At 35.3% G+C, this 12990-nt stretch overlaps 1 protein-coding gene across 1 annotated transcript in view; it reads right to left on the bottom strand.

Moving 5' to 3' along the window:
* Window positions 1-824: 824 nt before the first annotated feature.
* Window positions 825-12990, bottom strand: part of LOC109012085 (probable cyclic nucleotide-gated ion channel 20, chloroplastic) — a 50493-nt gene continuing 38327 nt past the window's right edge. The window contains exons 10-14 of the mRNA XM_018993559.2: window positions 7848-7925; window positions 3725-3854; window positions 3192-3438; window positions 2894-3056; window positions 825-1334 (exon numbers count right to left, since the gene is read on the bottom strand). Of these exons, the coding sequence (XP_018849104.1) occupies window positions 1235-1334; window positions 2894-3056; window positions 3192-3438; window positions 3725-3854; window positions 7848-7925 (718 nt within the window). The 3' untranslated portion in view covers window positions 825-1234. The remainder of the gene's footprint in view (window positions 1335-2893; window positions 3057-3191; window positions 3439-3724; window positions 3855-7847; window positions 7926-12990) is intronic.

Raw genomic sequence — 12990 nt, 5'->3', positions numbered from 1 at the left:
TTAGTGTTTAGGTATTTTTATTTCTTTTACACGACATCTGATCATCATGCATGCATGCATGCGTGGACTGTCTGTCTGTCCATGTCAGTACTTGATCATGAGTGTCTAATCATGTTGTGGGAAATGTCGACATATGAATTGCCACATATATCAATTTGTAAAATATGCAGTCTTCAGTAATAAAGCTAGCTAGCTAGCTTAAGGTCATATGCTAAGGCTAGCCGTACGTGTTCTTTGGCTGGCTAGGGTTTAATTATATATATTTAGTACTTTTGCATCCGTTTGAGAAACCATGGGTGCTGGGTTGGTGCAGTAAATCCATGAGCAGATCAAGTAGTTCTTAATTTGATCAGTCTTTTGTTTTTTATTGAATTGAGCAGATGATTTCCCCATAATATAGAGTTGTTTTTCAACTGGGGGGATGTAATTAATAGAGAAGCATGCACAAACCATGCTGATTTTTTTTTTCAATAAATTCTATGGGAGTTAGCAGAAATCTAATTATTCTATATAAGTATGAATTAGATGGCGTCATGCATGACATTAATTAAGAAGGATCTGCATGCATGCATGGGGAAGAATTATCAATCTGTTTTCAAGAAGAGATCATCAGTTTTTAAGTGATTTTGGTCTGAGAATAGTAGGGTGACTGGAAGGGTACTGCGCCTCATGATCTCTCTTATCATAATATATTAAGCATGCTTGGATTGCATGTACCCATCATGATCTCCATCGATCACATACCCTCATATCCTATGAAAAACATTCACACACCCTATAAAAAAGCTATAGGTGTGGGGTATGAGAGTGAATAGTAACTGATACATAGTAAATCCCGATGAGTTTATTCTTTTCAACATCCCCCTCAACCAAAACCTTTCGTTCAACACTTGCAATTTTGAGAGCCTTTGTTATGAAACATGAAATTGGCACATATATTCGGTTGGAGAAAGAATCTACAATTTGTAATATGATTAAGAACATAGAAAAGAAAGACTTTGAGAACTATGGTACTATATATCTCATTGATGTATATGGAAGTACCTTAAGGAGTGGAGTACATATTTTCCAAGCCCCATTACAACTACCAGGCGTTTGGGCATCCGGTTACAAGACTACTCCATAACAAAAATTCGAACTTGTAGCTTCATATGGTGTGCATGATCGACATGGAGCTACCCAAATGTGCAGTGCAAAACATACCATAGTCTAGATCTACTATCTTGACATATGATTAACGCGCAGTATTTGCACGACTTAGACATTTCTTCCTGTATCTCCACGCCACCTGAATGCGAGTGGCAGCAAGGGATCTCCAGTAGGGTGATTCATACCTACAGAGAAGCAAATATCACAATGCTCGGTGAGAGGTGTTTGCAAGAAACTAAAATACTCTTTCTTGTCAACATGACTAGGAAAAATCACTTGCTTTTACAATTAGAATGTGTTATCTAATTCACCTTAAACAAAAGTAAAAGATGCGGTTTCTAATATATCATGATGCGAGCTGAAACAATGTAATTTATTTAGGCTTAGTCTAGGAGGGCTTGAGAAGCAACACGGTTAGTGGTTGCTTCTTAGAAGCCACCTAAGAAACCTAAATTACTACACAAAGTTGGTGACATTCTGATGAGGACATCTCCTCCTATTAATGTTTTAGTTATTTTATTAATGTTTTGTCTATTTTATTTAGGGTTGTATTGCCCTACTATTTACAGACATTTTCTATTTTTGTCATTTTATTAATGTGTTAGTTATTTCATTTAGGGTTTGTGTTGCCCTACTACTTAAAGACATTTGAAGGAATTTTGGAGTTAGTTGATTTTGAATACAAAACTGATGCGCTAGCCGCCCCCCTCCAGTCCCGATTGCTTTCTTCTTCTCCCTCCCTCCTCTCTCGTTCATTTCTCTTCTCTATTTTCTTAATATTCTGTTCTACCTCTTGTCTCACTTCTATCCTACATCACATTGTTAAGCACCCTTTGGTTAACAAATTATATGCAGGTAGCTTCTGTTTTAGAAAATGGACACCCCTGGAAAAACCCCAACAAACAAGGCTTTCGTTTGCAATTGCTTTCATGCAGATATCTAATATATCAATGCTAAAAATGAAAACAGCAGCAGAACAGAAATTTGGAGTCTCTTCAGCTCTGATATTCTGCCTGCCATGTTAGTGGTGTTATTGTGAGAAATACAACAATACCCATCTGAATCGTGATCAAGGGAATAAAAAGTTAGGTTTGAATTACTATGCTTGCCGCCAGCATCAAGGGAAACATATTGGATTGATTTATTCTCTTAGACAACATAGATATGGCCTAAACAACATGATTGCGTGTTGACATAAGACTTTAATGCCTACCCTTTCAGGTCCACAACCAGGCTGTCTAAGGGATCCTAATGTGATTTTTAAGGCATTAAAAAGACTAGATGTAAGTGGTGTGAGACCTATACTCAATATAGCATGAAAATAAAATCAAATTTCAAGACCCATGTGTAGTAATTTTGACATACATGCACCAAAAACATTACATATTATGAGTTCTACTTTCTCTTTATTTTTTCTAAGAAAAATATATTTTTTGGATTTTAGAAGATTTTTAGGGTCAAACTTTTAGGTTTCTAAGAAACATTCAATTGTTTTGTAAGATTTTGTTCTAAAATTGTAATTATGGTATAAGTCTAGATATATGGACTTTATTAAAATCCTAAAGAATACAGGTGTGCTTTTGGGCGTAAATTTAAAAACATTTATGATAGTTTAGGGATGTGAAATATAGATATCCCATGAAATTAACTAGTATCTTAAGACAACATATGCACCCAAACAGGTGTATTTATCACAAGATTCTTCTGCATCAAGCATTCAGATATGGGTTAACATAGAAATAACCTTATGGCTCCTTGAACATGTTGATTCCGCAAGAATCTTGCAAAAAGACTGGTGACTTCCTCAAGGTCAGCAGCTTTGAGTGAAAATGCTTCCACATTTGTTAAGCACCTTACCATCCTGTTGCTATGCAATCTCTGTCCAGGAATCCTTATTTTTTTCCCATCTACAATGGCAACCGTAGGAATAAATATGCTGGTATCTATCAAATGGAGGCACTTATAGTGAAGCAAAAATTCTAGCTAGCAAGTTCTCTAGGCCCTTGAACATATGGAGAGGTGGTTATTGATTAAATTCATACCTTTATTTACCGAAGACTGCTCGAGACACCATGTGAGAAGCTCCTCACCACAAACATCCCCTTCACATAAGGGAACTACAATCCCGTCATATCCTATGCTCTCTGTTTTTCCACGTACGATGAATACCATCTTCTCAACCAAACCACCTTCGTACAAAATTTTGCTTCCTTTAATGTAAATATTTTGTCTTAACCTCTCGCAAATGGCATCTAAGACAGGATCATCCATCATGGAAAAAATCCGAACCTGCAGTACATTTTTTAATCCTGACGACATGCTTATGAATAGATCTAACGTCAAGGACTAGGATATCAGTGATTTTCATTACTTCAGGGTGCATTTTGGTATACCACAGTTTTTATACAATTTTCCAGTGGATCTCATTGGCTCATATTGCAAAGCCAAATGAACTTATTAAGTCTTTTAAGTCTGAAGGATATGAACTAAGTTTTAACTAAAGTGTAATCAATCAACATGCAAATTTATTCAAGGAACCAACCATGCTACAAAGCTCCAATATTCTGATACCTACCTTCTTCACAAATTTGAAGAGATGTCGTCTTATATCTCTCCGAAGGTCCTCCGGCAAATTCTCCAAAAGAATTTCTTCATTTACTCCTCTGGTGGCTGCCCAATTATATCTTTCAGCTTGTCGTACTTGCCTGCATGAAAAGCCAATTATATGGGTCAGATTGTCAATAAATCCTACAAGAGAAAGCACATGTGTGGCTTAAGAGATGTAAGATGTGTACATATAGATGAAGAAATTAAGAAGCCAACAAGCTCAGCAGGACCTCATTTTCTATCTTATTCTTATTAGGGAAGGAAGAGCCATTGGGGCAGAACTCATTGGCTTCTTTCTTTTGTTATATACATATATAGCTTACAACTGATAATTTCATTAGGTGCCTTCGATATCTCAACCCTAAGCACAGATAAAAGATTTATCATCATCATTCCTTTCTCATTATAAATCCTCAAGTATAAAAAATCTCAATTTGTTTGCCAAGTTAATATTAGCTTAAATTAAAAGCACAACCCTACTCCTAGGTGTGGAAAGACTTTCTTGGGTGATATCACTCCCTTCAAGGTCCAAGGTTTAACACCTCAAGGGTGCAAACAATCCTTTGGGGCCACACCGGTGAAAAGCCAGCAATTTAACCAATTCCGTGTAGGGAAACTTCCAAGGGTACGGTGCACGGGACCGGATTTACTTTACAAGAATGGGTCCGAAGGGCCCTGCCTTGGAGAGGTTCCCCGACATTAAAAAAAAAAAGTGTGAATTGACTTTCTCAAAACAAGAAATCTAATAGAACATAGATGTTGTTGCATTGTTGATGACAACACCTAAACAACTTTGGTGATGTTTGATTTCAAAGCATTTTGAGATTTTTTTTATCCACGGTTTATCCCTACCACCAACAGTCACATTCTAGATGGTGAGCTGCCTTTCACAAATACAGAGCTCAAGTCCTCATTCTCATTCACAATTTATCGTTTATCATTCATTTTCAGTGAAAGTGCTAAGCTTAGCAAATGTTAATTGGCTGGAAAAAGCGTGTAAGGACAACTTCAAAAGCACGGCACAAAGATTTTAAATTGGTAGCTACGTGTTCTTTTTTGCTGAGTTGGGTTATTTTAGTTGAAAGAAATATCAAGCAAATATGTTTCTTCAATTATCCTGAACTCAAAACATAGGAAGATGAAACGGAAGGTGCAAGGCAGGAGTTGCACTTGTCACAAATGATGACCATTCCACTTCAATTTCTCTTTGTTATTTCTTTTCCCACGTCTAGCTTGTTTAGCAAAGAAATATAAAAAATAGTAGGTGTATTTTCTTAACCCAATTTGCAATTCTAATCTTTTATGGTTTATGGTGATGTATTACATACAATAGACAGAGAGAACGTGGGAAGAAATGACCCATTCCTTTTACACACTTTCATCATGGGGGTCGAATTAACAGAGTAGTACCATCATATCAAAACATAGTTATACAATAACTAGTAAAGATTCAAACAATATTATTCATAAATTGATATTATCTTACATCTAAAAAGAAGTAGAAAAGAAACACAATTTAAAAATAAGTTTATCTAAACTTTTTTTGTATTTTTATTATATATGCAAAAAAAAAAAACACAAAATAATTATGGAAAAGAAACAACTTTTCTTCATGTGCTTTTTATTGTTTATACTAGTGGTTGGAATTTTTTAAAAAAATAGGTAGATAGAGAGGGATTTGATAGGGCATAAGTGAAAGTTGAGAAAAAACAAAATCAAAATGAGATGGTTTGGCAAGAAAGAAAATATGTTACGAGGCTCTCTCAGACTTTGAAGTCCTACTCGAAAATGATTCCTTTAAGGTTTTTTGGGTCCCACCAATTTAATAGTTGTTTCTTTACTCTTTTCTTTTTATATTCCTACTTTCATCTTTCATCTAGTTGTATGGTTCTCTTTAAAAAGGTAGCTGGACATTTTTTTTAAGTAACTTTCTCTGAGTTCTCTCACTGCAAGTTTTGACAATTGAATTTCAATTGAACCTTTCGTCAGAAGTTTTTTTTTGGGGGTGGGGGTTGGGGGGGGAGGGAGCTTGAATCCGCCACTGGAACTTAGAAGGCTCCTCTCCCTGTTATGCATCAATATTTATATAAAGTTGTTATTCCTACAAGGCAGTTTAATGAGGAAGACCACATGGAGCAACCACATAGGTTTGTTGCTCTGGGGCCTGGGGAAGCAGGATACATGCAAGTTAACTAAGACTTTTTATAGCCCAAGACAATGACCCAGAGCATGGTTCAGGAAGTTTTTATCAGCAGTATTAGAGTTTAGTAGTTGCAATGATAGACCATTCATTATTCCACTTACATAATGATGAAGGCTGAATTCTTCTTGTAGAATATGATGATGAGATTGTGATAATTAAAAATGACTGGAGGTAATGCTAGGAGAAAACGGATTTTACAGCACTGGTTTCATACCAGGACTTAGGCCAGTATAGAAGTTGTTAGGTCTAAGAAAAGTGTTTGCTTATCTAAGAAAAAAATTATTAGGTCTCAAAACTAGTTTATAAGGTGCTTGATCCAGTGACATTCCTATGGATCCGCCTTGATAGATAAGAGAAAACTATTTGAAAACCTAAATCTTCTCGAATAGTTTGGAAGCTAAACTGTGTTACCATTGCTTGACTGAATATCTCATATGCAGTTAGTGAACAAAGTCCATCTTTGGAAGCTGCTAGGATTCCACCTTATAATAATATTATTTGATATTTAAGTAAATTCTTTGTCTTGGATTTTTGTTCCTGCCGATTAGGGACCTCAGAGTGGAAGGTCTTACTGAGGTTGACTGGCAGGCTCTCTTTCAGATAGGAGATGTACAAGATACAATACCTACTTAGGATGTGATTTAGTAACATGAAAGAGTACAAAACAAACAGCGGTAGCATAGTCTAAGGCAAAAATTGAGTATGGAGCAATATCTCACACTGCTAGTGGGCTGACAATTTTTTACTAGATAATCTTTTGATAATAGAGTTTCTTTTTCACATAATCTAATGTAGTAATGTATATATATCATAAGGGTATACACATCTGCTTATTTATCAAATCTTTGAATAATTATGAGTGGGAAGTAGGAATAGTAGAATAATCCTCTTCTACAACACTTCCGAACCATAAACATTAAAATAAGAGAAGAATCTTTATGACATACTAGCCTCTTGCAAGTTATTTATAGAGTACCATTGGTTCTCTCTAGATAGAATAGAGAGAGCATGGATGGAGGGGAAAGAAAATATAAAAGCTGAGAGAGAGAAGTGACAAAAAACATTAAGAGACAAGAGAAGAGTGGAAAGTAAAAAAGAGTAGAGTAGAACCAATTAAAAGTAGTGATTAAACAGACTTCGTCCTTGGTCATCTTGAGATGAGATTAAAGTTAAAAAGTTGAATAAAATATTGTTAGAGTATATTTTTTAATATTATTTTTGTTTTGGGATTTGAAAAAGTTGAATTGTTTATTTTATTTTGTATTGGAAGTTGGGAAAGTTGTAATGATTAGATGAGATGAGATGAGATGTTTTCCCAAAACAAACGAGGCCTTAGAATGTGAGATTTTAAAATTGGATTCGAAAACTGTTAAGAGTGCTTTTTACAAGGAGGTATCATTTATTGAATTATTTATATAGTTATGCAGTTATGTTGACCTAATCACTGTTCATGACCTATCATATAAACTTTGGGTGGTGCTAGCAGGCCACCCAGCACTTACCACTGTGCATACTGCTAGCACAAATGTGTAGTTTGTTTTTTTTTTTTCATTTTTTGGTAAATATTTTTTTAACATCCTTAACAATTAAGAAAAAATTAAAAAAAATATATACAACTCCACTAATAATCACTTCCTTAATCACTAAGTAAAATAAAAAAATAAAAAATAAATAAAATATTATAGCGGTAACTTTGAGCGGTAACATTGAGGGGGCTAAGTAGCATTTTCCATAAACTTTTGGAAGGTAAAACTAAAGGTACCAAACATGAAGATTACCGGGATTTTTCTGGCAAAAGAATCATTCCAAGTCATATGCATTCAAATGTTTCACATTTCTACATCACGACGTCTTAGAGACATTTTATGTAGTTATGAGAATGGCATACCTTCGTAGTTCTTCTGGCAAGCGTCGATGGCTCATCCACTGCTCCACATCACGACGTCTTAGAGACATTTCCAACCTCCTAAGGGATAACCACCAAAAGAGAAAAAGAAAAGGCAACTGGTCAAAGAAGACCAAAACTTTGGTGGTACATAATAAATTTGAAATGCAAATGTCATGTTTTGTTTTTCAAATTCTGTTGGGTAAGGGACAATACAAGTCACATCCAAAATAAGATTGGTAGCTATTATTCATGTATTATGTGTAACTCAACTTTGGAACTAAAAACACACAGAAGAATGCTGTCCTGTTTTGAGTAACTGAGCAAAGAAACATGTGCTTTAATTAATTGCAACATTTTAAACTTGATGTTAAGGAGATGGACACGCCAACAATTGACACTAAGAAATATGTAAAAAAATGTTTCTAACACCATTTTGTTAATGAATTTACAAAAACTAATTACTTTCAAAACCAGAAGGAAACAGAAAAGGTGAGGAATGTGTGAGTCAAAAGAAGGGAAACAAATTACAAATCAAACCGAATGAACAGATAAGCATAAGCTTACGTCCTAAGGTGGCCTTTATATAGTGGTATTTGTCAAGGCATAGATACACGAGTTTTGACCAAGTGGACCCAAGAAGAAGAAAGAACGGCCATAAAAATGATCAAACTAGATGATACAAATTAAACTCTAGCAATATTCGTAACTACAATCTTACTGAGAATTAGTGGGATTGTTTTTCTTTAAAAAAGTAGCCACCTCTTACAGGTGATCAAGCCCAAATTCTGAACTAAAAACTTCTAAAGGAGAAGAAAATATAAAGAAGGAATATAAATGTGGTACTTCTGCATTTAATGGATGGGTCTCAAGCAAAAAGCTCAAGAGACTTTATGGCTTCCAACTGTAATTAATCATCCACAAATCATCATTTTGATAGATTGCAAAGGACTTTGAATGGGAGTGAGATTTTGAGGTAAAAAATAAAAAAAGCAAGGGAGGAAACTGGAGAATTCAAGTAATGGGGAGTTGAGCAGAACTGAGTGCATGTAATGTTTGATGTGGTAGTTCAGTACTTGAACATCGTAAGGTAGCAGATTGGAACAATCAAAAGTCAAAAGAGATAATTATTAGGTGCAAGAATACAGAGATGATAACTGTAAAAAAAAACCCTGAAACAAGAACCTTCCTCTAAAAGAAGAGATGATTTTCACTATAGAAATAATTGCATATCTGTTTTTTATAAGTAGAAATAATTGCATATCTAAACCTAAGTAAAGTTTTAAACTTGGTTGATTAGGGTTAGGAACTTCTTTAGTATATTTATCTTCAAACCCATTCAATCTTAACATCATTCACATAATCTGCTGTTTGTGTCACACAAAATTATAGGGTTTCTATTTTAGGAAACTGGTTTCCTTTAACAGTCCCGCTACGTACAGGAGACTTTGTGCAGGAGAGCTGCGCAGGGATGCCATATCAGCATGTATTAAAAAGATAAAAAAACTAAATAAAAGAAGGAAAAAGTAAATAAAGATGAAAAAAAAAGAAAACTCTGCACACACAGATACTTCAAACAATTTTCGACTCGTGAACCTTCGAAACTGCAGTTCTCCATCTCTGTAATCCATCTGCAGTTCTCATCGTTGTAATCCATCTCCTGCGCAAAGCATCTAGCATTTTCAAATGGCCCCCCCACCACACAACCAGCCAAGATCCCTCATTTAATTGTTCTACTTTTACACACAAAAATCTGAACCAAAAAACCCCATTCCCCTGCCCCACACACCCAGGTTTGCTTGAGTGCGAATTTTCTCATTACTGTGTGGGAAGAATATACTCAAAAACTTTCACACTATTGAGTTTCTTTCAACCCAAATAAGGATTTTAGAATTTGTGCCCAAATATAAACCAAATCCAAATATTTAAACAATTTCTTCCTTCATGTTCTTAGATTTTGCCTCTGCTTCCTACGAAAACATACCCACGAAAATAACTCAGATAAAAAAAAAATAACTACAAATCTAAATCATGACTCCACAAACGTAGTATTTGAAAAAAAACCCAGAATCTCAAGATGGTATCACTGACGGAAGATCTATTTTTTCTCATTCAAGTCCTTCAACAAAGGATCAATCTCTCCAGCCGGTATCACCGACGCACCCTCCAATGCCAGCCATGACGAAGAAGAAGACGGAGGAGGGAGATGGAGGAGGAGCATGAGATGGGTTTCAGAAACTAGGAAGGAGAAAAATCGAAAACGCACCGTATTAGTTCCACGTAGACTCCCGCATTTTGTTCGTGCGCATACCTGTGCAAACTCTCCTGTATATAGAGTTTTTCTTCCTTTAAATCTAGGGGTTGTATTTGTAGAAGCATATTTTGATATTAGTGTCAAAAAGTTCCTTGTGACTTATTAGTTAATTTTAGTAATAAAATGATTCTGCGTTAGAAAAATGGGGGAACTTTAAAAGGTATTTAGGGTTACCAAAAGAATACCACCAAGGGTGGTGTCTCTATGGCCATTGGGTTACTCCCAAATGGTTTGACATGTACTAGGTTCTAAGTTTGAATCCAAAATGGATTCACCTTAGACTATTAGCATTAGCTGCCTAAGGATTCATTGAATTCCCTAGTGGGACTGAGGTCTAGGCTTTGGTACAAACTTGACTTAAGGGAATGCCTGCAGCTTTCTGTCATCTAGACCGTCCTGTCTGGCACCCAGCGGATAGGGTGTTGCTATAGTCACTCCCAGGTAGAGAAGCCACCTCTAGTTGCCCCCTCCTACCCTTTTTATCCACAATAAAAGGGCTACCGAAAGAGTAATAATAGCTGTTGAGGCCCCTTTTCAGGATAAAAACAAGAGAGAACTATGCTTTCCATGCCGGATTCAACCGTGTCTTCAATTATTTAAAAAGTAAATTATTTTCTTAATTCAAACATGGATTGAACCATTTTTTCTATCCTCTAAACAGCCAAACAACTCAAAACCGAATGCTAGAAGAGATCCCGAAAGGCTGCAAGTTTTCTTCAAGATTGTACAAGATTCAAAAGGTCTTCTTGTAATAACATTGAGGCTTCCTTGATGTTTCTGTGACTTGGGGAACCTAAACCAGCCACAAGGAGGAACAAAAAGCAGTTCTTGTGCACAAAACTGAGTGGACAGATACTGCTTTTTCACTCATCCCTTAGTAAACAGCCAAAAATCCTAGGTAAGGACTTGGTTGAGGCTTATATCAGATGTATACGTGCTTCATTATGATTATAGGGTACATGTTAGAATGTTATATTCGATTGAATTTTTATACATGTCCATAGTTAGCAAAACTGTTTCCTTCCAAGCTGCGATCTAAAAACCAGTTCAAAAGAATACGCACATGTTGCTAATTATGAGTATCTTGTGAAAGAAAGCCCAATGTGCATGTTAGAGTTCAATGAATTAGGTCTCAGCCACTACAAAATGTTTGCAGCATAGCAATGGCAAAGGCTGGTGTTAGGCCTTAAAAAAGAGTCCTAATAAGCCTTCAAAGGCCATGGCTTAAGGGCATGTTTGGAAAGTGAAAGGAGATGAGAATTCTGTGAATAGTAGTGAAATAGTTTGTGAATAGTAGTGAAATGGTCTGAGTTAAGATTTTTATTGGGTTTTGGGTAAGGAGAGAGAAAAAGTTGAATAAAAATATTATAAAGTTAAAAATTATTTTAATATAATTTTTAAAACTATTTTTGTTTTGAAATTTGAAAAAAGTTGTATTGGTTTTTGCATTTTGTTTGGAAGTTTGGGAAAGTTGTAATAATTAGGTAATAATTAGATGAAAAAGTTGAAGATTTGAAATTGAAAAGTGTTTTGTGTTTGAGTGATATTTGGGAAGGAAATTATAAGAAGTTTTGAGATGAGATGAGATGTTCTCAACTCATCTCACTTCCCAAACATGGCCTTGTCTCCAGTGGGTTACCTTCTCAATGACCAAGATGCATTACTTTTGGAGTGACCTAGGAGTTGTAGTAAGTCAAACTCTACTTATACACTGCTGGTTTGACAGCATGCACATAACAACACTTAGTATCAATCATATGTGTGATTGTCAGATCATCCATGAAAAAGAGTTGTTTTTATCAAGAAAACATAATTGCGATCAAGATCTATCCCAAGAGTACAAGCATGAGTAGAAAAGCTCAAACGTTGGAAATGTGTATGCAAGGAAGAGTAATAATGAACATGGATGTGTTTCTTAAAGTTGCTAAGGAAATGTTGACACCTTGCATCTTAGGAAAGCAAGGTAAGTAGTATGATCATGCCCTTGATGTTCAAGCTAAAATGTTACATTTTCTAAACTGAGTTTCCAAGTTATATGCTAAATTGTTAGCCTTTTCTTGTAAGACCCTTTTTATGCACGTGGTATGATATGTTATGAAAGTTACATTTTGCAAATGCTTTAATGTGATGGATGTGCAAAATATGTTTATGTCACAAAAGCTACACGTATGCTTATGATTTGAAAAGCTATAAAAGGTTCATGTCATGAAATTTATGAAAAAGGAAAGAAAGAAAAGAAAGAAAGTATGATGAATGAATGCATGATGGGTTTTAGTATTTGACCATAGAGGATATGATGTTACCAAAGATAGAAGGGTGGATGAGCAAGCCATTCAGAAGTTGTGGTCCACCAAGATGTTTTACATACAATATGAGAGGTGGTTCCCCTGGTAGCCACAAGACATGGAACTGGTGCACAATCAAGACACAAGGGTTAATGTGTTTGTTGTTATAAGAGGTTATAGAGAAATGTTTTTTCTCGATGATGTGCATCGGATGTTAAATGTGTTTCAATGATTCTTTTAAATGAAAACCTACTTAATGAGATTTTTACAATATGACATGCTACTTACTAAGTATTTGATTCATTTCTGTTTTATGTTTTAAAATGTCACAGGTAAATGGTAAGGACGAGTCAGCAGACTAGAGTTAGTAGAGGCAACATTGACTCAGTGAAGGATTGAACAAGAGTTTTCAGCATGGGCTTTTGCATTTTGTTTAAACTTGTTTGATATTTATGGTTTTTCCTTAAGATCAGATGCGTTGGATTTTTACATTTATTCTTTTGAGGTTTATAATATTTATAAAATTCCAATTACCTGGTCTTATGGA

The sequence above is a fragment of the Juglans regia genome, chromosome 6 (genome assembly GCF_001411555.2).
Source record: "Juglans regia cultivar Chandler chromosome 6, Walnut 2.0, whole genome shotgun sequence".
In the NCBI taxonomy this organism is placed as follows: domain Eukaryota; kingdom Viridiplantae; phylum Streptophyta; class Magnoliopsida; order Fagales; family Juglandaceae; genus Juglans; species Juglans regia.
Note: the sequence above shows the minus strand (reverse complement) of the source record. Positions and strands in the feature narration are given on the sequence as shown.